Consider the following 24,946-nt stretch of genomic DNA (forward strand, 5'->3'; position numbering starts at 1 on the left):
AAGTACATTTTGCTGACAATACTTAGGTCCTTTTATTTATAAGGTATTGAATGCATGCTTTTTGCTTGAAGTGGAGTATTTTCACAGTGTTTTTTCACAGTATTAAAGTACTAATACTCTTAGTACTTTTACTGAAGTAAAGGATCTTAGTATTTCTCCCACCACAGTTACTGTCAGTGTGCAGGGTTCCCATGACGTCATCCCGAGCACAGCTGTAGCACCTGTTGTCTCGCGAGATTCCACGAGATGATAAGTTGAAGAAACATGGCGACGTCTAATTTGTTAAAGGTAAGAAGCACTTGAATATATCGGATTTCCTCTCGTTTGTGTGCAGATTTAAACTCTTTAGTCTTCACATATTTCACTAATAGTGCCTATATATATAAGTGCACTATTGTGGCGTACGTGTTTGTGCACTAATACTGTTAAATGTGTGGAATAAGAGCACAGATAGGAGCGTCTGAAGTCACAGTTTGTCACCGTTTGTCGTTGTTAGAGTCTGGTGGATTTATTCAGTTTATGACCTCCTAACTCGACCAGAACCGGTCCTCTAACAGAACCACTCTTCTGTAAACGAAACCGAACCGAAGCCGAGTCACCCGGCATCTCAGTGACGACGAACCAGAGCCGAACCAGAACCGGATAAAGCCCTAAACCCAACACCGAAGGGGACATAAAGTTCTGCTCCTCCTTCCTCCATAGAGCTGCTTCTCTTTATGCTAACAGCACTAACATGTTAGAGCTGTTATTCTGGCTATAGCTACCCAGACAACATCTGTATGTGGGGCCCATGTGGGTAGTAAATGGGCTGACAAATGGGCCCTATATGGGGTTGTCACAAACAACCTACACATCACTAACACCAAGAAAGTGGATCACATCAGTCCAGTTCTGAGGTCTCTCATTAAATTCACTTCAGTCAATAAATAGAGCTGATTGTAAATGTAGGGAGATGGGATGAAGACATTGCTTCTGCCCAAGTATTGAATTAATTGTTTTGTTCTAATATTCAGTAACAGCTGGCTCTAGACAGTAATAAATGGTGAAGTAAATACAAACTGTCAGCAACTTTACCAACACAAACATATGATGGTTTTCAGTTTCCTCTTTACTGAGAGGAGAAGTGGGCATATGAAACAAATGTTGAAGTACATGCATTAGGATGTAGACAGTTGGTTTTATTCTGTCACAAACAACCTACACATCACTAAGATCAACAAAGTGGATCACATCAGTCCAGTTCTGAGGTCCCTACACTAAATTTAGCACCAAATCTGTGTAACAAATGGTATCAACCCCAAAATTGCTGCAACAACTTATGAGGAATGGACATCATAAATACACTTTCACAATTTATTTTAATTAATTCATTTATTCATGTTTATTTCTGATTTATGACTAGAACAATGTGACACACAGTGCTGAATCTTCAGATTCCTAGCTTTCAGATGATGTACACCACTTATATGTGACATCTATACTGTTGACCTGCTGTCTCCCCCTAAAGACCTCCTGTACCCCCCTAAAAGAGACAAAAGCTAGTCTATTGTGGGTCTCAGAGGGTTAATTAGGTCTACTATTTTGTAGCCTGGTCTTCCTAAAAAATCGATCAGACAGCTGCAGCTGATTCAGAACGCTGCTGCTAGAGTCCTCAGTAAGACCAAGAAAGTGGATCATATCAGTCCAGTTCTGAGGTCTCTTGAATTGATTTCAAAATACTCCTGCTGGTTTACAAAGCACTAATAGTACATGATCCAGACCCCCAAAATTTGGCCGTCATGCCACTTTGGAGGGACCAGGACTCATAGTGATTTTTTTAAAGGTCTATGTCCCTAGTGTTGGAAAATGCATGATAGCATTGCAGCAATGGTAGCTTTTTATGTGCTATCACTCCTTTTTTCATCCCTCCATCATTACATTGTTTCCATCTTTTTTTTTGCCATTTTACACATAGATCCAGTATAAAAGAGGTAAACCAACACACAATATCATGAAGTCATATATCATTGTAAAGCTTAGACTATAATCTATCCATCGGTCACATTGTCATGACACTGAGGTCAAGAGAATTTGACCTTTGACCTCTAATGCCGCAATGGGGCAAATTCTTAATGCCACTGCAAATGCCCTTATAACTAACTTCATATTGATCTGATTTGCCTATCGATAGTTCCAACATAAAGAGCACAAAAAGAGCTTTAAAAAAATATATTATATGACTAACAACAATAACATTTCCTATGAGAATAAATGTAACTTTGTGCAGTTTGAATCTGATAGAATGTCAGAACTTTGCATTAGATTCTGTTATTGGGGCCGTTTGTAAATGGCTTTCTAAGCATTAGAAACACAAAATAATACAAAAACTCAAAAAACGTTCCTAAGAAATTAATTATCTATCCATTATTTTATGTTTTCCCACTCTTTCCTCATTGTCAATATAAACTTGTTCCAACTGACGAGGCCCCGATTCAGTAGCAAAGGTTATATTCCAGGTGATATGTGAAAATGATGTTCACTTTTTTATAAAGGCATGAAACTTGGTACACTTGAACAGTGTGGAGCCCTGATCATTTTATAAATGGTTTAGGGCCAAAATACATTTCTGAACTTCTGTTATGTTCTGAACCATCCAGACCTCTCAGATCATCTGGATCAGGTCTGCTTAGTGTCCCCAGAGTCAGAACTAAACATGCAGAAGCAGCGTTCAGTTTTTATGCACCACATATTCTTTTAAATCAAAGCTTAAAACTTTCTTGTTTGCTGCTGCCTTTTATTAAATCAAATAATGATCTTATACTGCACTATAACTTTTACTCTTGTGTATTATACTCTATTTTAGCTTCTACCCAGCCAACATTTGTATGTGGGGCCAATGTGGGTAGTAAATGGGCTGAAAAATGGGCCCTATATAGTCTTGTCCGCGGGTTCCATAATGACCCAATGTCAATTGCCCACATGGTTTCCATGCAGTATTACAATGGGTGTTATGTGGGCTCCAACTGGGCAACATACCCAAACCCCATCTTGGTCCCAGCTTTAAGTTCTATGCGGGTACTGCATGGGGACTCCATGGGCTGAAATATGGGTGGTAAGTGGGTTTGTCCACAGTTTCTATGTTGGCCCCATGCACTAATTTCCCAGTAGTGACCCAACTAGGACCCATATGGGGAGCCCATGTGGGACCAACTTAGTTGATCCAAGTGGGTCCATACCCAATTGGTACCCAGGTACCCACAGCATAACCCATGTGGGGCCCACATAACCATGTTGGCTGGGTAACAAACCGAGCTCCTGTCAAAGATTACAAAAATACACTGTCTGTGTCCATTAGGCCCTTTTAAACATCATCTCTCCCAGTAGAGGAACAGTTATTGAATCTGTAAAGTAGACTGTTCAGGTATTATTAATTAATAATTAGATCTAACCGTTAGAGCTAACATGTTAGTAAAAAGGCAGTATAAAAGTTAGTAGTGCAAAGTACAAAGTAAAAAAAAATATATACCAGATATAAAAATACAAGGAGATGAAGAAAACAGTTAAAACTGAATATAGTGCAGGGTAACAGCTGTGATACAGGACTATTAAAAAAGTGAATATAGTGGAGAAGAGACTGTTAAAAATTAGTATAGTGCAGGGTAACTCCAGCAGCTTAGTCTATGAAAGTGCATTGTATGCATTATTATCTGTCCTGCAGACCGTCCTCCTTTGTCCCCCCCCTCCCTAGAGAGGTGTTGTACAGTTTGATGGCTCGGGGACAAAGGATTTTGTTACATTACATGCTGTAATGTAAAAAAAACCTTTATTTTCCTCGTACTGTCTGCCTGAATATACCTGTATTTACCCTCTGTCTGAAACGGGACACGTTTAGAATGATTACATTTAAAACTGGGAAATGATCTAAATATTGTATATTTGTGACATCACAAATGGACAGAAATCCTGACGGCTTGTTTCAAACGCACAATTTCTGAATATGGGCTGTGCGCATTTCTCTGTATATTGAACGCTTCAATACTTTCACAGTATTTATATAGCACTTAAACCTGCTTTGTAATATAAACGACATGAATATTTTACTTTTTACAATATGGGCCCTTTAACATTACCGTCCTCTACAACACTACTTTTTTACTGTCCACTGCATTTATTTGATAACTACTTTGCAGATTCAGATAGACAATACAAATTATAATCAACAAATAGATTATGATGTCCTATTATGGAACAATGGAACAATGGAACAATCCCATTGGCTTTTTGTCGAGGGAGCCAGGGCAATGCTGACTTTCTGGTTGGCCTACAAAAATACGTCATCTCTGGAGCACTGTGTTGCAGTAACATTTAAGAATCTAATTAGCCTACTTGACCCCAGCCCTTGGTCTGTGTTCAGTCTTTATGCCTGTCTGTCTCTTCATTTCTGCCTCTGTCTGTCTTCTCTTACTTTCTCTTCCTCAACACCTCCCTTCACATCGCTGTTTTTCATCCTTATTCTTCTTCTTCTTCTTCCTCCCACTCCATCCCTCCCATATCTCCTCTAGAACAAGGGGTCCCTGCAGTTTGAGGACAAGTGGGATCTGATGCGCCCCATCGTTCTCAAGCTGCTCAGACAGGAAGCCGTCACCAAGCAACAGTGGTTCGACTTGTTCTCGTAAGAGATGCTCTCTGCTCTGTCCCTCATTTCCCTATGTCTTATTTAAGAAAGTGGTCCAGGATCAGCACAGCTGCTGAAAACAGTTGCCTTACACACCACCCACAAATCACAGCGTACTATTTTGGTGCATTTCAGCAGCACACACATTTAATAGACGGGCGTAGTTTTTACCAACATGTGTTGTGCTTTGCATAATCCCCACACAATGACATACAATGTAGGTAAGCCTGTTGTTGGATTGTGTCCCACTCACAAACTGGGATGGGAAAGAGTCTTGTTTCCATGGCTTAAATGTCCAGTGTGTAGGATTTCGGGGGATCTATTAGCAGAAATGGAATATAATATTCATAACTATGTTTTCATCAGTGTATAATCACCTGAAACTAAGAATCGTTGTGTTGTCGTTACCTTAGAATGAGTCCTTCATATCTACATAGGGAGCGGGTCGTCTTAACGGAGTCCGCCATGTTTCTCCTCCATGTTTCTACAGTAGCCAAGAACGGACAAACCAAACACTGGCTCTAGAGAGATCCTTGCGTGTTTTTGCATTACCTGAAGGCCACCGCAGTTCTCCGACACACTCGAAAAGGGAGGGGTGAGCAGAGGGGTATTCAGTTGGTTGCAACCTGCAACCTCACCACTAGATGCCACTAAATCCTACACACTGTACCTTTAACTGCCACAACTTGATGTACAACCGCCTCTTATAATAAAAAGCTTCTTCATCAGCCTGTTATCAATAGATAGTCGGACGCTACAAGCTGAAAGTGAATGCATCTGCTCCGTACGGAGTCTCAGCTCAGAGTAGCAGGTGTCAGATTTCACACACACACACACACACACACTGGACGAGGGAAAGTTGACAGACAGAGAGATGGCAGAGGATTTGGTGTCAAAGCGAAAAGCAAACGCGGCCTATTCGGCAATATTTCAGATTTAAACACAATGCTGAAAGAGAACCATAACGTTAATCGAGTGTCCCAGGTCAGAGGGTGTTGCATGCTGTACAGATTGTGAAGCCCCTTGAGGCAAATTTGTGATTTGGGGCTATATAAATAGAATTGACTTGACTTTACTTATCTGACTAACGTTAAATAACAAAGCGGGTAATATGGAGGGTAAAAGTGTTCAAGAAGAGGAAGTTGGTGATTGCTCTTTTTGGTCTTGAGAAATAGGATGAGATGAGGAGAGGGGAACAGGAACATGGAGAGTTTAAGTTCTCTTTCTGCAACTATATACCATGTGAGTTTGCAACATGTTGAGTAAAAGCTCAGGAGAGTGCCCCAGAGTTTGAGGTGCTTAGTTTGACTTGACCAACTTCGAATGAACTTTAGTGATGTCCCATTTTCTTCTTGTCTGTCCCCCAGAGATGTCCATGCTGTGTGTCTATGGGATGATAAAGGACCAGCCAAAATCCACCAAGCCCTCAAAGAGGACATCCTAGACTTCATCAAACAAGCACAGGCTGTAAGCAGTGTGTGTAGAAGTGTGTTTGGGTTGGTTTCATCTTGATGTTTTTTTGTTGTTTGTTTGCTTGTCTTTGGCATTAGTATACTCCTTTCAGATATGCAGCCCTTTACGTTAATCTGATGGCAATTCAACATGTTGACCTGCACCCCCTCTTAATTTTTAACACAAAATTACACAAAAAGTCCCTTTCACACATGCATTCAATCTCTGAAATGTTCAGGAACATTTGCTGCATGGGGTCATGAAAATTTGAGCAAGGATCGATATTCAGGGAAATCTGCACCGCCAATTTCCCATCTCAAGACTTTGTAACATTTCAGGGAAAATGCTGGTACGGCTGTGTTGTGAATGATACCTCGCTGAGAAGTTGCAGGTGTGCAGCCTGTCACCTGCAGCTCTTCATTTAACAGCTCACTGTAGCTGTTCCATTACTCCCTGAAATATTTCAAACTTTTTTAAATGACAATTGTCTTGTTGTGTAGATGCATTTTTAAAGAATGATGAACTTAATACAAAATTTAGACAGATAGTGACTTGACAGATAATTACTGCAGGGAACAAAGCATCATAAGTATTTATTGGCTGACCTGTATCATCTAACTTTTGCTCGCATCTGTTGTCATGGTAGCGGGTGCTGAGCCACCAGGACGACACAGCCCTGCTAAAGGCCTACATCGTAGAGTGGAGGAAGTTCTTCACCCAGTGTGACATCCTGCCCAAACCCTTCTGTCAGCTGGAGATCACGCTCATGGGCAAACAGGGCAGCAACAAGAAAACAAACATGGAGGACAGCATCGTACGCAAGGTGAGAGGAGGAAGTGGGAGGTCAAGATTTGAGTGGAAAAGTTAGCAACAACAAGCACAAAGACAAAAAGGAGGAGGAATGAGGAGAGGTGGTAAGAAGGCATATGAGACATAAGAGGAAGCAGTAGGATGGAGCAGGGGCAGGGAGAAGGCCAACACAATTTATAGTTGACAGAAGCAGGACGAGAGGAGACAAGATGCACCAAGAAAGTGACCTAAACTCAAAAGCAACTAAAGCATGTTAGCCATCTCAGTTAGTCTAAAAATCCTCTTATGAGAGAACAGCGTGTGAAAGTTGTTTGATCCCTCAGAGGAAGGTCGAGAGATAAAGTGCAGCAGAGGAGGAAGTTGTGGGTGAGGGAGAATGATTCAGAGGACAGACAGAAGAAGTTCCCTTAAAAGCACTTCATAAATAAATTGGGCTTGACTATTCTCGGATGGGAGGAAATAGAGGTTGACTTATTATTTAACATGTTTGGTGCACTTCATGCACATTTATTACCGCCCTTACCATATTTTTTCCAGCTGATGTTGGACACGTGGAACGAGTCGATCTTTTCCAACATCAAGAGTCGCCTGCAGGACAGCGCCATGAAGCTAGTGCACGCTGAGAGACAGGGGGAGGCCTTCGACTCCCAGCTCGTTATAGGAGTACGAGAGTCGTACGGTAAGACAGACAGAAATTAACACATAAGAGGGCACAGAAACAGAGAGGAACTACGGCTGTCAATCGATTAAAATATTTAATCACAATTAGTCACATGATTGTCCATAGCATTTTGTATCTGTTCAAAATGTACCTTAAAGGGAAATTGTGAAGTATTTAATACTCGCATCAACATGGGAGTGGACAAATATGCTGCTTTATGCAAATGTATGTATATATTTATTATTGGAAAGCAATTAACAACACAAAACAATGACAAATATGGTCCAGAAACCCTCACAGGTACTGCATATAGCATAAAAAATACGCTCAAATCATAACATGGCAAACTGCAGCCCAAAAGGCAACAACAGCTGTCAGTGTGTCAGTGTGCTGACTTGACTATGACTTGCCCCAAACTGCATGTTATTATCATAAAGTGGGCATGTCTGTAGAGGGGAGACTCGTGGGTACCCGTAGTACCCATTTACATTAATATATCTTGAGGTCAGAGGTCAAGGGACCCCTTCGAAAATGGCAGTTTTTCCTCGCCACAATTTAGCGTAAGTTTGGAGCGTAATTTAGCCTTCTAGTATGAAATGGTTGGTACCAATGGATTCATAAGGTTTTTCTAGTTTCATATGATGCCAGTATCTTCACTCCAGCTTTAAAACTGAGCCCACTACAACCTCCGATAGATTGAATTGTGCTAATGCGTTAAAGAAATTAGTGGCGTTAAAATTAATTTGCGTTAATGCGTTATTATCACGTTAACTTTGACAGCCCTAGAAGAAACACAAATTGGTACTAAAATCTGTCCAATTAAATAAACCCCTACTGCTGCAGGTCTACTGTAAATATTCAGTAGGAAGCAGGAATAAACAGAAAATGAACTGAGTACAGCAGTAACACTAATTATGAAAAACCACAACAGCGAATGACCACTCTATGTTCCAATCTCTGTGCTTCTCTCCCACCAGTGAACCTGTGTTCTAACCCAGAGGACAAGCTGCAGATCTACAGGGATAACTTTGAGAAAGCCTACCTGGACTCCACAGAGAGGTTTTACAGAACACAGGCACCGTCCTACCTGCAACAGAACGGCGTCCAGAACTACATGAAATATGTACGTCACAATAATACTGATTATTAAAAGTACAAGTGTTAGTACGAAGGATGTGATTACTTTAAAACATGGAAAAGATGCTCTGTACTGCTGTGGACGGGGGCAGCAGCAAAAAGGATTTTAGACACCTAAAAAAATCAATATCAGTTTAAGCGTACGCTATATTTAGAATATTTTCACAGCTTTTCCCTGCTGTCAGACAGCCCTTTCTGACGGGGAACTGAAGCCGTTGTATATTCTCTTCAAAGCCACCAGACTCCTTTGACAAAAACAGTAATTTTACCTCACAGAACACAGGAGTCTATCACTGCCTCGATCGGTTAGTCTGTTTGTGTTAGTGTGTGACTTAAAGGGTTAGTTTGGATTCACCAGAGTGGTAACAAAGAGGTAAAATTACTGTTTTTTTCAGTGGAGTCTGGTGGCTTTGAAGAGAGCATAGATAACGGCTTCAGTTCCCCATCGGAAAGGGCTGTCTGACGGCAAGGTAAAGTGGAGACAATGGAGCAGAACATTCACTTTTTTCTTATGAGATTTTGTAAAGCTTTAAAAACAGTCACCAATCCCCCATCTGTATAGTATCTATCTATCCTACACTGACTATGGGTAAGTACCTCATACAACTCCATTTCAAAACATCCAAACTATCCCTTTAAGCTAAATTTTGTGGACAGATGTTAGGAGAAAAAAGGAGAGTTTTAATTGCTGGTTTGTACGTATAACCTCGATTCTTAGTATCTGTGTTTTGTGTTGATGTGTGTTTCCCTGCAGGCAGACGCGAAGCTGAGAGAAGAGGAGAAGAGAGCACTTAGATATCTAGAGACACGTCGTGAATGTAACTCTGTTCAAGCTGTAAGTGTCTTCGACAGGATCTGAAGTATCAATACTAGAGCTGTCAATCGATTAAAATATTTAATGAGGATTAATCTCGTAATTGTCCATAGTTAATCGCAAATTAATCGCACATTTTTTACCTGTTCAAAATGTACTCACCAAAATTTAGCACAAGTTTGGAGCGTTATTTATCCTCCTTCCTGACAAGCTAGTATGATATGGTTGGTACCAATGGATTAATTAGGTTTTCTAGTTTCATATGATACCAGTATCTTCACTCTAGCTTTAAAACTGAGTCTACTACAACTTTAAAATCGCAAGTTGCGTTAATGGTTAAAGAAATTAGCGGCGTTAAAACAAATTTGCGTTAATGCGTTATTATTGCATTAACTATGACAGCCCTTATCAATACGAACTTATATTTCATGTTTGTTTACAGTTTCTTTAGCCAATTATTTCCCTCTTGTCATCCTGAATTATGTGTCTGTATTTACAGGGCATCTCTTGAGTCTCTTGAAATTTGAAATTGAGCGCACCTATCATGGCCGTTTATTTATTTAAAAGTTGCCCTAATAGTGAGTCTCTGCTTTCTGTGTGTCCTCACAGCTTATGGAGTGTTGTGTGAACGCTCTGGTGACCTCGTTCAAAGAGACCATCCTCGCCGAATGTCCAGGGATGATCAAACGAAACGAGACAGACAGTAAGTAATGCAGCAACCACTCGCTCTACACAAAGGACACACCTGTATTAAACGGGCCGTCGAGCAGCAATCAAACGAAACGGACGAGTTATATTCATTAAAGAAAGTTGATTTAATAAAAAAAAGACTGGCTCATATGATCCGATGAATCACTTTATTCAAATTGATAATTTTAGATTTAATGTTAGAGGATTATTTTTTTAGGGTGATGACGACAGACATTCAAAGCTTCATCTGAATACCTCAATAGAAGATTCAAATGTAAAAAAGAGGACATTTGGCAGCCGCCAGCCCTGATTAAAATACAACGCAACTTTTTTTTTTGGAGCGAACTGAATGGAGCGGCCTCGAGTGGCTTTAAGCTGAGGACAAGCAGCTCTGTGAGGTTGCCAGTAGGACACGCACACAGTTTCCATTCACTTGATGGTATCGAATGAAGCACTCTATCAGTATCGGTATCACTTTAAGGGTACTGGTATTGGTACTGCCATCATCATTTTTTAAACGATACCCAGCCTTAGTTATGACATACTTAATCGTTAATTTAGTAGGCAGTATGCACGCACATACTGATTTATGTAGTATGCGGTATGTTAGTATGTGATTTCACACAAACACACGCATAGTTGGTGTCAACATCCACTATTGCATCAGCCAGATAGACTTTAAAAATAGAAAGCCTCTCCCAGTGTTTGGTTGGTTTCCAGCCAGCGAGGCCAGTAGAGCTGGACAACCTGCAAACGACACTCACAGTTGATGAGTATTTGTCTGGTAGCTGGTGGGATGTTTCATCGTGACACTTTTACCTGCTTTTGCTTTGTTGTATTGTTGGGCTTTGCAATGCAGATCATTCACAGCGTTGCCACCAATTAGCATTGTTATATAATGAATATATATTATTATTATTATTATTATTATTATTATTATTAGTGGTAGTAGTAGTAATTGTTGCATCTAATCTATATTGCTGTTGAAGAATTATGATTAACTTTAGGAACAAAGTCTGTAGGAGCCTGCACCAACAGCAGACCGCTTGAGGCCTAATGGGGACTCAATGACTCCTGCAAAGGCTGTGAGTCTGTGAGGGTTCAGGGCTGTCTCACTGTCAAATCGTCAAGTCCGTGAGGGCTCTCTCGCAGACATTTTGCCTGAGGGAATTACCCACAATTCATAGCGATGTGACAAAACACAGGGTTACCAAGGTTACCAGGGGAAGCCAGGAGTCATACAAAAAAAAGGTAAAAAAAAGAGGACGGCACATGGGTGTTCACCCAGGCATATTTAAATTTACACAGAAACGTTAACATTAACGATGTAAGATGGTCCATAAAAACACATGAAATCAGAGTAATATAAGCATTAGACTATATTACACACCTGGTTTATTCATCCACCATTACTCGCTTGCTTAATTAAGTTTGACAAAAACAAGTACATTGATTTTTTTTACCACTCGTCTCGTGAGGCAAGAGCCTGGAAGACGTTCAAATAGGCAGTTAAATAAAAACCCACAATTGGCATCGTCCAGGTAACGTGATATGTCGCCGCAAAGTGCCGTCCCATTCACATTTATACCATTCCAGGCCCTTGCAGCCTCTCACACTCCATTTACCAGGTGACGTCAGTCCGGTCCCTGAGGGTTCAGGTCTTCAGCCCTCAGGGGGGACATTGGGATCGGGCCTACGTTTCTTGTCCTGTGTGTAACACTGATTTTCTTCCCCCCCCCTGAGCAGAGCTGCACCTGATGTTTTCACTGATGGACAAGGTTCCCAGCGGGATCGAGCCCATGCTGAAAGATTTGGAAGAACATATCGTCAATGCTGGACTAGCAGACATGGTGGCTGCTGCCGAGACTATCACTAGCGTACGTGCACAAACACACACTACAACTATTAGTTTGCCTCTGTTCGGTCCAAGTTTCACGTTATTTATTGTCATGTGCACAACAATTACAGAGAAGGAGTCGTTGGCAAAGAAATTCTTAGATCTCAGGCACCTTCCAACAATGCTCATTAAATATGTATAAAAAATAAGTCAGGAAAGTAAAGTGAGAATCTAGGACATAAGATAGTGCAGAAGTTAAAATACAGGGATACAATACAACATATGTAAAATAAAAATAATGTATTTCTGGTAGACAGGTGTGCAGGAATTGCAAAATGAATAAACTGTGATGCAAACAGGATTGTAGTCAATATACTGTATATGTATAAATTTCTTATCATGTGAAGGCAGCTTTACAACTCCAGAACTCATAGAGTGAGGACTTAACAGTGTGCAGTGAACGAGATGATTAACAGACCAGAGTTAATATTGGAGGGCAGCTTTCACAGAATGTACCGTAGTTTTAAATAGGTGTGTCTGTGTTTTTGTATATTTTTCCAGGACTCTGAGAAGTACGTGGAGCAGTTGTTGACTTTGTTTAATCGCTTCAGTAAGCTGGTAAAGGAGGCCTTCCATGACGACCCTCGCTTCCTCACAGCAAGAGATAAGGTCTGTTTTATCCGACTTCCAAAGCCATCTAAGAAATTGACTTTTATACAGTGCTTTTCTAGTCTTCCGACCACTCAAAGCTCTTTACACTACATGTCAGCATTCACCAATTCACACACACATTCATACACTGATGGGAGAGGCTGCTAAGGAGCCAACTTTGCCCATCAGAATCTAATCTAAATACTCATTCACACAACGATGGCTATGCCTTCGGGAGCAATTTGCGGTTAAGTGTCTTGATATATGATTATATCGATAATTTTATATCTGTTATGTCTCTTATATATATATTTGTTTTAGTGAGTCGACAGCAAACGTTTACTTAGACAATGTAAACAATTATAAGTTGCAGCCCTGCTTGTTTGGTCCTCACCTGTACATGTTTTCTGTTTTCCCTGCAGGCTTACAAGGCTGTTGTCAATGACGCCACCATCTTCAAACTGGAGTTGCCTCTGAAACAGAAAGGGTGAGTGGAAACCTCTGCTTTGTCCTTGTAGATGTGGAATGACCCAACGTTAATTATGTTGTGGTGTGTATGTAAATGTGTGTGTGTCCATCCAACCAGTGTGGGTATGAAGACTCAGCCGGAGTCAAAGTGTCCTGAGCTGCTGGCGAACTACTGTGACATGCTGCTGAGGAAAACTCCTCTCAGCAAGAAACTCACCTCGGAGGAAATCGAGCTCAAACTCAAAGAAGTGGTGAGTCTCTGTCCTGTTAGCCCGGCTTGTACTAAACAGGACACAACTCAGGGCTAACTTGCTTTTAGGTGATCTGCTTTCGCCTTCCCTTTTCCCCTCTCCTATCACACTAATTTTCTTCTTATATCTTGTCTCCTTGCAGCTCTTGGTGTTGAAGTACGTCCAGAATAAAGACGTGTTCATGCGTTACCACAAAGCTCACCTGACCAGGCGCCTGATTCTGGACATTTCAGCCGATAGCGAAATTGAAGAGAACATGGTGGAGTGGCTGAGAGTGAGTTATACTTAACATTCTTTGTCAGACAATACATCCACAATGTAAGAGCTGTGCTGGGGATCACTGAAACCAGTGTTATACCAGAGACTCAGTACCAAAATCGTACTTAGCTTTTGGGAAATATAAACATATCTTTCTACAAAACCCTTTTTTCTATTTAACAAACATCTCAAATGCATCAGTGTTTAACTTTGTCTTAACACAAAGCAGTTGTACAAGAACTTTACCTAAATTTAATACTGTTTTTCACGACAACATATTAGGGCCTTTTTCGATAAATAAAGCCGGAGGAGGGGGGAAATACTCAAAGAAAAAATTCAGAGTTTCCGAAATTATAGTCGAAAATTTACAAGAAAAAAACTTGGATATTCTCTGACATTAAAGTCGTAAATTTAAGAGAAATATGACCAAGAATTTAGTGCCAGCTTTGGTACCTGATAGTCCTTGATACTACGGAAACATTTAGTTTGTTTACTCAAAGTTCAGGTTCAGTAATCAGCCCTAGGTAAAAGAAAAACATCTGAAAATAGGTACGTAGTGAATTAATTTGTGCTTTGCCTTGTTGTCCTCCTTTCTCTTCCTTTGGGTTGTTCCCTGGTGTCCTGTGTGTGTGTGTGTGTGCGTGTGCGTGTGCGTGTGCGTGTGCGTGTGCGTGTGGTTGTAGGAAGTAGGAATGCCTGCTGATTATGTGAACAAGCTGGCCAGGATGTTTCAGGACATCAAGGTCTCAGAGGACCTCAATCAGGTCTTCAAAGAGATGCACAAACACAACAAGCTGGCACTGCCAGGTACCACACACACACACACACACACACACACACACACACACAAGCACCCACGCTTACACACACAGCAAAACAAGCTTTAGTCTCTTATGGTGTGTTCACACCAAGAGGGAAGCAAACTTTTCGCGTGTCACTGACGTCCAGACATTGTTGAATCAGAAATGGAGGAAAGAAATAATGTAGTTGTCTGTGGTCACCCAGAGCTTCGATAGTACATCATATCTGTACAGAGACTGGACCAAACTCTGTGTGTAAATGTATGTGTATAAACCACCGACTGTCTATGATAGAAACAACAACGTCGCTGCCGTATTTATGCCTAGACGAAGTTATGTTGAGTGTTGATGGAGCAGCTGCATAGCCTGGTATTGATCCATCCAAACTCCATTCAGAAAACAAGCATTTTAAAAGTTGTTTGCTTGTCATCTTGCGGACAGACCCTACAAAGCATGAATTCAGACTTTTTACAAATCGGCATCATTATGTAGTTATTTCAGAATCATTTTGATCTGTTTATTGCAATTAAATCACAGCACAATCTGTTTATTTTGGTTTCATACTGCAGTAGCGACGTGTGGCTCACTAGATACAGTCAGTGCAATTGCGCTGTATCTGAATGCAGGTCGCCGCCGGGTGATGTTATGAATCCAGACACGACGGCGTTTGTTTTTTGGACATATCTGGGACTTCAACAACATGTACAAAGCAACAACAGTGTTTATTTCTTCCATGGTTGATGGCGGAAATGGTGGAAATAAAAGTTGTCGGTATCTATGGAGACAAGCTCCTTCTCCTCTCCAACGCATCTCGCGTGAATGAACACAAATGATGCTGGTGAAAATTTGCTTCGCTCATGGTCTGAACGCAGCATTAGAAACAGAATCATTTGAAATAAAACAACGTGAACCAACTTTATACAAATCAGTGTAACATTATCACTTTCTAGTAATGTGTCCCTTTTATTACTTTTTCTTTCCATCACCCCTTTTATGCAGCAGACATATAACTTGTGAGAACATAAACACAGTTACATCAGAGCAATGATACTGTTCAGTCAGGATTTGGATGCATTTTGAAATGTTTGTATTTTAGACTTTTTTTAGACACCAATGACAACTTGCTCGGTCGTACTTCATCAGATTAAAAAGTTCTGTGTAACTAATAAAGACTAATCAGAGTTTTTCTCCCTATTTTTCCCCACAGCGGACAGTGTGAACATTAAGATCCTGAACGCCGGGGCGTGGTCACGAAGCAGTGAGAAGGTTTTTGTCTCGCTGCCCACGGAGCTGGAGGACCTGATCCCTGAGGTGGAAGACTTCTACAAGAGGAATCACAGCGGTCGCAAACTCCACTGGCATCACCTCATGTCCAACGGCATTGTGAGTGAGCTATAAAAGTAGATAATTCTGCCATAAAGAGCCATAAATCAGAATCTCAAGGAGTTAAAATACTGTATTTTTTCTCTCCTGGAATTTGGACAATATTTAGATAAATGTTCCTTTTGTTCCTGCAATCCCTCCTCCTCTTCCCGCTGGACTTTATCCCCCTCATATTCTCACTAAATGATTAGTAACGTTGAAGTACATGCGTGCATTGTTTGACAGAATCCCTCATGTATGTGATGGTAGTTTAATCCCGTGTGGGAATGGCGGACTTTGCCAGTAACAGTGAAAGCTATAATAATACAGAAATATATAAGTTTGGGGAACTAAATAGGAGGGAAGAGCATGCAGAAATAAATACATAAATTAATACATACAATTTAATAATGATAAATAGATTTAAAAATAAATACATACATTTAAAATGCAATAAAAATAAATAAATAAATAAATAAAAGGAAAAATTGAATAGAGGAGTAAATGGATAGGGGAAGTAATACAAAGATAGTTAAATAGAGAAGCAAATTAAAACTGAAATATAAATTTATGTCACATTTTATCAATTAATTAAAGCTTACATTTATATTTTAATATTATTATTTAGTTCATTTAATGACATATTTAGTTATTTATCAAGTCATTTATTTATTTATTTTTGATTTTGATTGGTTCCGTGGGTGTCAATGTCGGATTATCGTTTTTGGAAAGTTATATAAATAGTCCGATGCAGCCCCCCAACTGAGATGTTGGAAAGGTGTGGGGGGTAGGAGGTTTCCAGAGCTGTTCAACCATGTGTCTAGTAGTTCTGATGGAATTTACTGGCAGCATTATAGTGAAGCTGAACTTAATGAATTGAAGAAAGAGATGGGATGGAGCGGGCAGTAATTTTAGTTGCAGTATTTTTCTAATGTATTCTTTTCAGAAGTTGTCAGGCTACTAAAGCAAACTGACACACTCTGCTCTTCTCACCTCCTCTACCTTCTCCTTTGTTTCTCGTCCCCTCTGCTCAGATCACCCTTAAAAACGATGTGGGGCAGTACGACCTGGAGGTGACGACGTTCCAGCTGGCGGTGTTGTTCGCCTGGAACCAGAGACCCAGAGAGAGAATCAGCTTTGAGAACCTCAAACTGGCCACCGAGCTGCCTGACGCAGAGCTCCGCCGTACACTCTGGGTCAGACCAAGGAAACATTTTAAATGCTTTATTTCAATTAGTGGTAGATAGGAGTTTCTAACGTAACACAATGCAAGGTGACTGTATACTTGGTTGGTAGCATCTGTAGGAAGGAAACACACACATACAGTACGTTGGCAGTATTTATAACTTATTTTAAGATTAACTTGTACTCCTCTGTCTTCTCTGTGTGCAGTCTCTAGTGGCCTTCCCCAAGCTGAAGAGACAGGTGTTGTCGTATGACCCTCCAGTTAGCTCGCCTAAAGATTTCACAGACAGCACGCTCTTCTACGTCAACCAGGAGTTCTCACTCATGTATGTTATGGCGATTTTAGAAATGAGAAAAATTGTGGGGAAAAAAACACAGAATAAATTACTTTCCCCATCAAAAACTTGTGATACTGAGGAATCTGGACGCAAAACCAGTAATTTCAGGCCTGCTCCACACCACAACTATGCATGTTGTTCAGTGCCACCTCACCAGAAATTACTTTTAGAACTTAAAACATTTGTGATACTGATCGTCTGTGTCTCTGTGTCTGTTATTTTCTCAGCAAAAACTCCAAAGTCCAGAAGCGTGGAAAGATCAATCTGATTGGTCGTCTGCAGCTGACCACAGAGCGAATGAGAGAAGAGGAGAATGAAGGAATCGTTCAGCTCAGAATACTCAGAACTCAGGTACGAAAATACACTTATAGATACACATCAAAGCACTCACATTGTCCTCAGGTGTTTTAACTGGAAGGGCGACCTGTAGCTGGAGTCTCAAGTTAAATTTTGCTATTAAAGCTGGGGTCAAGGGTCTATATTTCTGGGGTTCCGGTGTAGCCAGCGGATATCCGGGCCAAGACTTCCTTTTCCGTGCGCTGCTCATTGTTTACAGTCCGATCAGCAACTTGAGATGTGAGACTGGAGTTGGAGTTGAGAGACGACGTGTACGACCGAATTGTTTCACAAGTAGCCAGATCACAAGCTAATTTTAAACCAATAAAAAGCTAAATCATCATCCGATGATAGCCGGTGGGTTCCCAGATTGCATTTCAGCCAATGCGTTCTGACTCTGTTGCTCTCCACACGGACTGTTTACCTGCATTCAACCAAAGCCTACTCAAACATGATATGTCAGTACTACTCAGACTACAAACTGAAACCAGAACGCTTTCGATGCCAAAATCTTGTCCCGTTTCCTTCAGATTCTGAATGCAGAATCTTTTTGTGGAGATTAATAGTCCACAATACAGTTTGTAGAACGTGTAAAGATGTAACATGTTAACATTTGCTTCTTTTGTTTCTCGTCCAGGAGGCCATCATCCAGATCATGAAGATGAGGAAGAGGATCAGCAACGCCCAGCTGCAGACGGAGCTGGTGGAGATCCTGAAGAACATGTTTCTGCCTCAGAAGAAGATGATCAAGGAGCAGATCGAGTGGCTCATCGAACACAAGTACATAAAGAGGGACGAGACAGACATCAACACCTTCCTCTACATGGCCTAGGCAGCGAGGGAGAGAGGGAGCGCTTTCTTGCTCTGTTTTTTTACTTCTGGCCTGCAACCGGCGCTTTAAAACCCTGCGAGAGGAGAAGGAACAAAAGGATGTGTGAAGACGACGACAGGGGGTGGTGAGAAGAAGGGAGCTCGTCGAAGGACGAGGAAGAGCCGTTTCAACAAAAGTGTGGATATTTATTCGTGTTTGTGAGACGCCAGTGTGTCATGGAGGTGAGAGTCGAGTCATAGGACTGTCTGTTTGTCTCCGCTGCCCTCTAGTGTCGATCAGAGGACAGAGACACAGCAGCTGAGATGAAAATAAATAGTGACTGATAATTCAATTAAATACTTCCTGCCTTACTTTGTCAGCGACGGACTGCAGAGGAGGAGCTGTGAGGAGGAGACAAATGTAACAAGCTGATATCAATCCTTTGCTTTCACTTAATGCCACAGCTGCCATCTTAGCGGCAGCCATTTTGCATCCCTCCTCTTCTACATTTGTCTTATTTTTGAACTGGGAATGCAAAAAAAGCCGCAAGTGAAAGCTGCCATTGAGGAGACGGATGAAGAGATTAGTTGAAACTACCGAGGAGTATTTTGCCAAATTGTGTGTGTGTGTGTGTGTGTGTGTGTGTGTGTGTGTGTGTTTGGGTGCATGGTGTGTATCTGGTCTTTTAGATGTGTGTATGTGTGTGTGCACTTTTCAACAGCATGCTGCTCTTTGGTTTTTGTTTGTTTGTTTGTTTATTGGAGGATCTGTCACACTTTGTGGTTGTGTCTGAGAAGGTTGGGAAATCAAGACCAGCCCCCTTTTTAAATGCTGATATTTAGTTTTTCTTTTTGCCTCCTGTGGCAGCCGCTAATATTTGTCAACAGGAAAGCAAGTGTTGTCTGGAGAACCCTCTTAATTATCATACTGCAAACTGTTTGGTGTGTAAAGATCAGTGCTCTGAACAGATTAGAGACCAGCTGATTGCATCAAAGAGGCTGTAAAAGACAGTAAAATAGAAACACAAATACTTACTTAGACTAGATTGTAGCTCCATTACTGAATTTTCACCTCATTCTTTGCACAATGTCAGTACCAGGAAAATGCTGTTAAACTAAAACAACAGACATTTATTTCATTAAGTTTTAAAATGAAAGAGCTGCTGTGTTTTGGGGGTCTTTTCCCCCCAAGGAGGACATTATCTGAGCTATTAATTATAGAGTTCACATAGCCATCATGATGTGTGTGTGTGTGTGTGTGTGTGTGTGTGTGTGTGTGTGTGTGTGTGTGTGTGTGTGTGTGTGTGTGTGTGTGTGTGTGTGTGTGTGTGTGTGTGTGTGTGTGTGTGTGTGTGTGTGTGTGTGTGTGTGTGTGTGTGTGTGTGTGTTGCCCTCTCTTCTCCCTTTCTGCCCAAACTCTCAGATCCGACAGATTCTCATTCATATCAACACACATCAACATATCAACCGTGGTTTTAATTGTGTTGACGATGATAACGATGTTGAAGCTATACATTACACAATCAGTGCTTTCCTCTGAAGGATCACTTCAGACTTATTACTTTGATTTGACTCTCGAAGGCCACATGTGCATGTAGTGGGTGTTGTGGAGTCCAGTCCGCTGTAAGAAATAGAGAGATACTCATTCCAACATTCAGCTGATGTGATGCTGCAGAAGTCAGTCTGTCTCTTTAGTACTAAATTCCATCTGTGTGTGTTCTGCTGGTGTTACAATATATTTTGTGACCTGTCAGATTCTGTGACCTTATTGGGAGTTCCAGCTATAGAGAGGCGAAATCCCGCCCTTCCAGTGGACCCCATGGGACCTTATTTCGGAAAAAATATATACGGTAGTCAACGGAGAGAGGCAAATATATATATATATATATATATATATATATATATATATACTGTATATATGTATTTTTTTTTTCCCATTTGAATTGCATCATGAATCACACATATGATGTCTCACTTCCACACTTTTGGGTGTTCTAATTACGTATTTTCACAGTCTGATACTTCAACAGTTTTACAACAAACTGAGACTTTCTTGACTTACAAAATCATCTTTTAAATTGACAAACATCATATGTGTGATTCATGGCGCAATTCAAACGGGATCAAAATAAATATTTGTCTTGAGTACCTTTCATAGTTTTTCCTAAATAAGGTCCCATGATGGTCCACCGGAAGGGGCAGGACTTCGCCTCTCTATTAGCTAATAGCACTTTTCTACGATGACGTATAAGGAGCATTGTAGGTAAAAAGAAAATTAATAATAACGAACCTTGGGAGGGGGGTAATACTCCAAGAAAAAACTCTGAATATCTGAGATTAAAGTTGTAAATTGCCGTGCCGTGCATGGTTAGCACTTTCGCCCCACAGCATGTGTGGAGTTTGCATGTTCCGGTTTCCTCCGGGTTCTCTGGTTTCGTCAGTCTTCGTGCATCAGGAAGGGCATGCCACGTAAAACACATGCCAAATCAAATACGTGGATCATTAAATCAAATACCGGATCAGTCGAGGACCGGGTTACCACCTAGATGGAAACAGATGATCCGCTGTGGCGACCTCTAGCGGGAGCAGCCCAAAGAGGAAGAATCTCAGAAAATATCTGAGTTTTGTCTTGTAAATTTACGACTTTAATCTCTGAAATTTTGCGTTTTTTCTCGTAATATTACACTCCTCTACAATGCCACCAATACGTCCTCTTACTTTTCTACCTCTCAGACAACCTGCTCTGCCTCCTGAGCCACAGCCGTCCAGGGTCACATGTCTTGTTAGCTGTTACGTAAAACACTGACCTCATTGTTGTTGCATAGTTTGACCTTTATTTGCTCGCTGTAACGGCAGGAACTGGTGGTCAGTAGTGTGTAGTAGAGCCAGTGTTAACGTTTCACAAATGTCGACCAAGAAGTAACAAGAAAGTGCAGTACAGAAATGCAAAAGATATTTTTTGGAAGTAATTTAAAAACAATGCCTCCATTACATGTAGTTTCTCCACCAGAGAGCAGAAACTCATTTTTCAAATGTAAAATATCCAGAAATAATTATCTTTAAATACTTTCTAAAAAAATAAGAAAAGAAAATCATCTGAAGTGGGACGTCAGCTTCAGCTGAATGTTGGATGAAGTCCTAACGAGAACCAGTATGGAGGATGAGTTACTGGGACTGAGAGAGTGTTCAATCAGACTTTAATTAATATCTAAAAAACATGGAAAATTATACTCTTATAGAATGATTTCTGGCATGAAGCTGAATCACTGTGGGATTATATTTAATGCATTACAGTTTAAAATGAATAATGGAAACTTGATTCTAAACACTCACCATGTGACAAATGACCTTCATGTAACATATTTCTTAATTTTGGATTTAATTATCAGTCGGGTAGTCAAGGCAGACTGAAGTGAAGAATAGCCAGTAGGAAATGAAGACGTTGCTTTCGTTTCCTTTAACAGCTTTTATTCTTGAGAGCTTCGCACATTTCTATTGGTTCCAAATTCTCTACAGAAAAATTTCCAGCATTAAATTTTAGTTTTCTTTCAGAGGTGGTTATAGGGAGTTGATGGGAAGTGGAGCTCCTCCAGTGGCTGAACGGCTATTAAAAACATATTTGAAAGAAATACTGTAGTCAAACCAACGTCGCACAGTGGATTTCTACACTTGCTGAGTTGCATCACTGCATTCTTGCTGCTGCTCAGACATTTAATATATTTTAGGTTTTAAATAATTCCCACAGCAGCTCCCCTCATGTTCAGGGTGAATCTGCTGCAGAAACTACCCACTGAGCAATAGATGTCTTTTCAACATCACCTCTTTGCTTTAGCGCTGATAGAGACCACAGGATTTATTGGCCACACATAGCCTGGTTTTAGACCATATTTTAAAAACAAAATTACATATTTTTTAAATGCAAAACCTGTTTACAGTATAACTGTATATGTTTATACACAGATTCACAGATTGAAACAATGCCTAGGCTAAGACTAGATGTCTACTAAACTTAATGAATAACCTTAATCTAAACTAAACGTCTACAGACAAAATGAGATCCTGTGAGCAGTGAGGAAGAGGAAAGACAACAGTGAGTGTGTGGGATTGAATTGTTTTTATATTTATTCTATATTTATGAAGAATGTTACTTTCTTTGTCATTTGAAATGTTTTTGTTTTCTTTTCCATGTTTTGTTTCTGGAAAGATGTTTTCTTAGCGTACATTCATAGAGCTCACACAGTATTTATTTACTGCAACGCTCTCTAATCTCATCTAATGATTGGATTCGTATCTGCTGTTTGTCAAAATGCTGAAATATATTTTCACTTTCTGTTACTACAAGACCAGGATGTTGGTAATAATCACATTTACATTTTACACAAGAGTTGTCTTGTTATTAGCAATTCTTTTTCTGAATGTGGTGAAGCTTTTTTTCTTCTGAGATGAAACAAACTCCCCAAGTCAATCACATTATGCAGTTTCCTTCTCTATGCACAGATCTGGCTCAGTTAGTATTTTGCAGATGATCTCCTGTTGTTATACTTTTAAACCATCCTTGAGTACACCGAGTACAGTGAAAGTACAGTGAAATGAGTCCCAGTAAATCACATTCATTCTTTCTGCAATCAACAACTTATTTAACAGCGTTAACACGGTGAGCTCCACTCATTTGATCTTCCCCAGCAAATCTAAAGAAATGCTAAAAATAATCTGCGTATGTATTATCTCATCTACCCAAAAAAACAGTGACTGATATGCTGCAGGTGATGTATCTTGTACTCCTTGGGCCGTTTTGTTGTTTGGTTTTATTTTTCTTCTCCATCAAAGAGCGAAGAGTTTAACAATCGTACAGGGAGTCATTTGTCACACAAACACAAGAGTGCACAACCACAGAGTCTACACTGTGGTCACAAGTTTATATGTCTACATCCTGACAACCAAATGTGATTGAAAGCAGCAGAATGAAAGCATAAGGCATTCTGGGAAATGTAGGTTAAAAACTGAACCTTATAGGCGTCATAAAAACAGACTTCATGGCAGAACGGTTGTTTTAGATTTCACCAGTCTGTACAGGTGTACCTAATAAAGTGGCCACCGAGGATATGTTACTGAGTTATGGGTTCTTTTTTTCTGGTATTGACTAAACTAATATGTCACTATTTTAATTTTTTGTAGTTTGGTCATCATATTGAATGATGCCCTCATCCACAACTGCTTCCTGTCTACAGCAAAACTGTAAGAAACCCAGTATGTGTGAGCCGACTGTACAGCTCTCAGACCAGAGCTTTAGACAAACTGCACAGAACTAACTATTTAAAAAGGTCACTTCCCTCCATGGTAACTTATATTGAAATACAGGTATAGGTTTTATTTTACTGCCCTTTATATTAGACATTCTGTGTTATGATGAACAACAGCTGAATGTGTTCTATTTTGTCCAATCAATAATCAGTATTAGAGCGGAAACCTTTCCGTAGACTTCTGGTTTAACTTCAGTCGAGCTTAAAGGAGTTGAAAGTGTTTGTTAGCCTGTGGAGCGGGCTGTGGTTGCCATGGTGTTTTTCTCGTTGGATACCTTCTACCCGCCCACCCATCAGCTTTGACTGCACAGGTGGGCAGACTTACCTGTAGCCTTGCATAATGACAACACTTGAACTAAACACAATCAGTCACAGCCTAAACCAGCTGAATGTTTGCCACTGCATCAAGTAAAGATATTAAAAAAAACGTGTTGTTTGGAGAATGGGAGGAGAGTGGTTCAACTACTTTCATGTGCGCTGTTTGTTTTGCTTGTTTCAAATATTTTTTAAAGTTGAATAATTTATTTCCTGGCAAAATAAAGCTGTAAACAACTATAAAGACAGAGAGATTTCTGTTTCTTTTTCCACTTCCAGACACAAGTCACAGATTTATAGAAGTTTTTATTGGACTTTAATTGTTTTTGATGTGCAAAATGACAATAATTTGTTTTTATTGAATTGTAGTAGTTGTTATCCAAATATGCAAAAGTCATTTCACATGTGTGTATACTATTAAAGTTAACCCGCAAATTCACTAATTTCTTTAAAGGACCCATATTGTAAAAAGTGAGATTTTCATGTCTTTTATATTATAAGGCAGGTTTAAGTGCTATATAAATACTGTTAAACGATCAAAACGCTCAATATACGGAGAAATAAACACAGCCTGTGTTCAGAAATTGTTGGGTTTGAAACAAGCCGTTAGGATTTCTGTCCATTTGTGATGTCACAAATATACAATATATAGATCATTACACGGTTTTAAACATAAACATTCTAAATGTGTCCCAGTTTATTTCCTTTTGCAGTGTATGTAAATAACATCAGCTGACAGGAAGTAAACATGGACCCAAACTGTTGCCTAGCAACGCAATTCCGTTGAAATGCACTAAAACAGAGCGTTTCAGACAGA

The 24,946-nt window shown here is 40.2% G+C and overlaps 1 protein-coding gene across 1 annotated transcript; it reads left to right on the forward strand.

Moving 5' to 3' along the window:
• The first annotated feature begins 184 nt into the window (after nt 1-184).
• On the forward strand, nt 185-24,373 carry LOC119491315 (cullin-5-like). Its single transcript, XM_037775209.1, has 19 exons — nt 185-288; nt 4,542-4,651; nt 6,022-6,121; nt 6,753-6,929; nt 7,454-7,595; nt 8,555-8,700; nt 9,469-9,549; nt 10,138-10,231; nt 11,965-12,095; nt 12,617-12,724; nt 13,129-13,193; nt 13,293-13,425; nt 13,568-13,699; nt 14,367-14,490; nt 15,691-15,866; nt 16,880-17,041; nt 17,238-17,356; nt 17,596-17,719; nt 18,342-24,373. Exons 1-19 carry the CDS (start codon nt 265-267, stop codon nt 18,534-18,536), a joined length of 2,343 nt encoding a protein of 780 aa, XP_037631137.1. The 5' UTR covers nt 185-264; the 3' UTR covers nt 18,537-24,373.
• The last annotated feature ends 573 nt before the right edge of the window (nt 24,374-24,946 follow it).

Source organism: Sebastes umbrosus, chromosome 7 (assembly GCF_015220745.1).
Source record: "Sebastes umbrosus isolate fSebUmb1 chromosome 7, fSebUmb1.pri, whole genome shotgun sequence".
In the NCBI taxonomy this organism is placed as follows: Eukaryota; Metazoa; Chordata; class Actinopteri; order Perciformes; family Sebastidae; genus Sebastes; species Sebastes umbrosus.

Excerpts from the sequence above, each read along its gene's own strand:
- LOC119491315 (XM_037775209.1), top strand. The coding sequence starts at position 265 with ATGGCGACGTCTAATTTGTTAAAG. Across the intron at positions 13,194-13,292 it reads TTGCCTCTGAAACAGAAAGG|TGTGGGTATGAAGACTCAGC; the intron begins GTGAGTGGAAAC and ends CCATCCAACCAG. Across the intron at positions 13,426-13,567 it reads AGCTCAAACTCAAAGAAGTG|CTCTTGGTGTTGAAGTACGT; the intron begins GTGAGTCTCTGT and ends GTCTCCTTGCAG.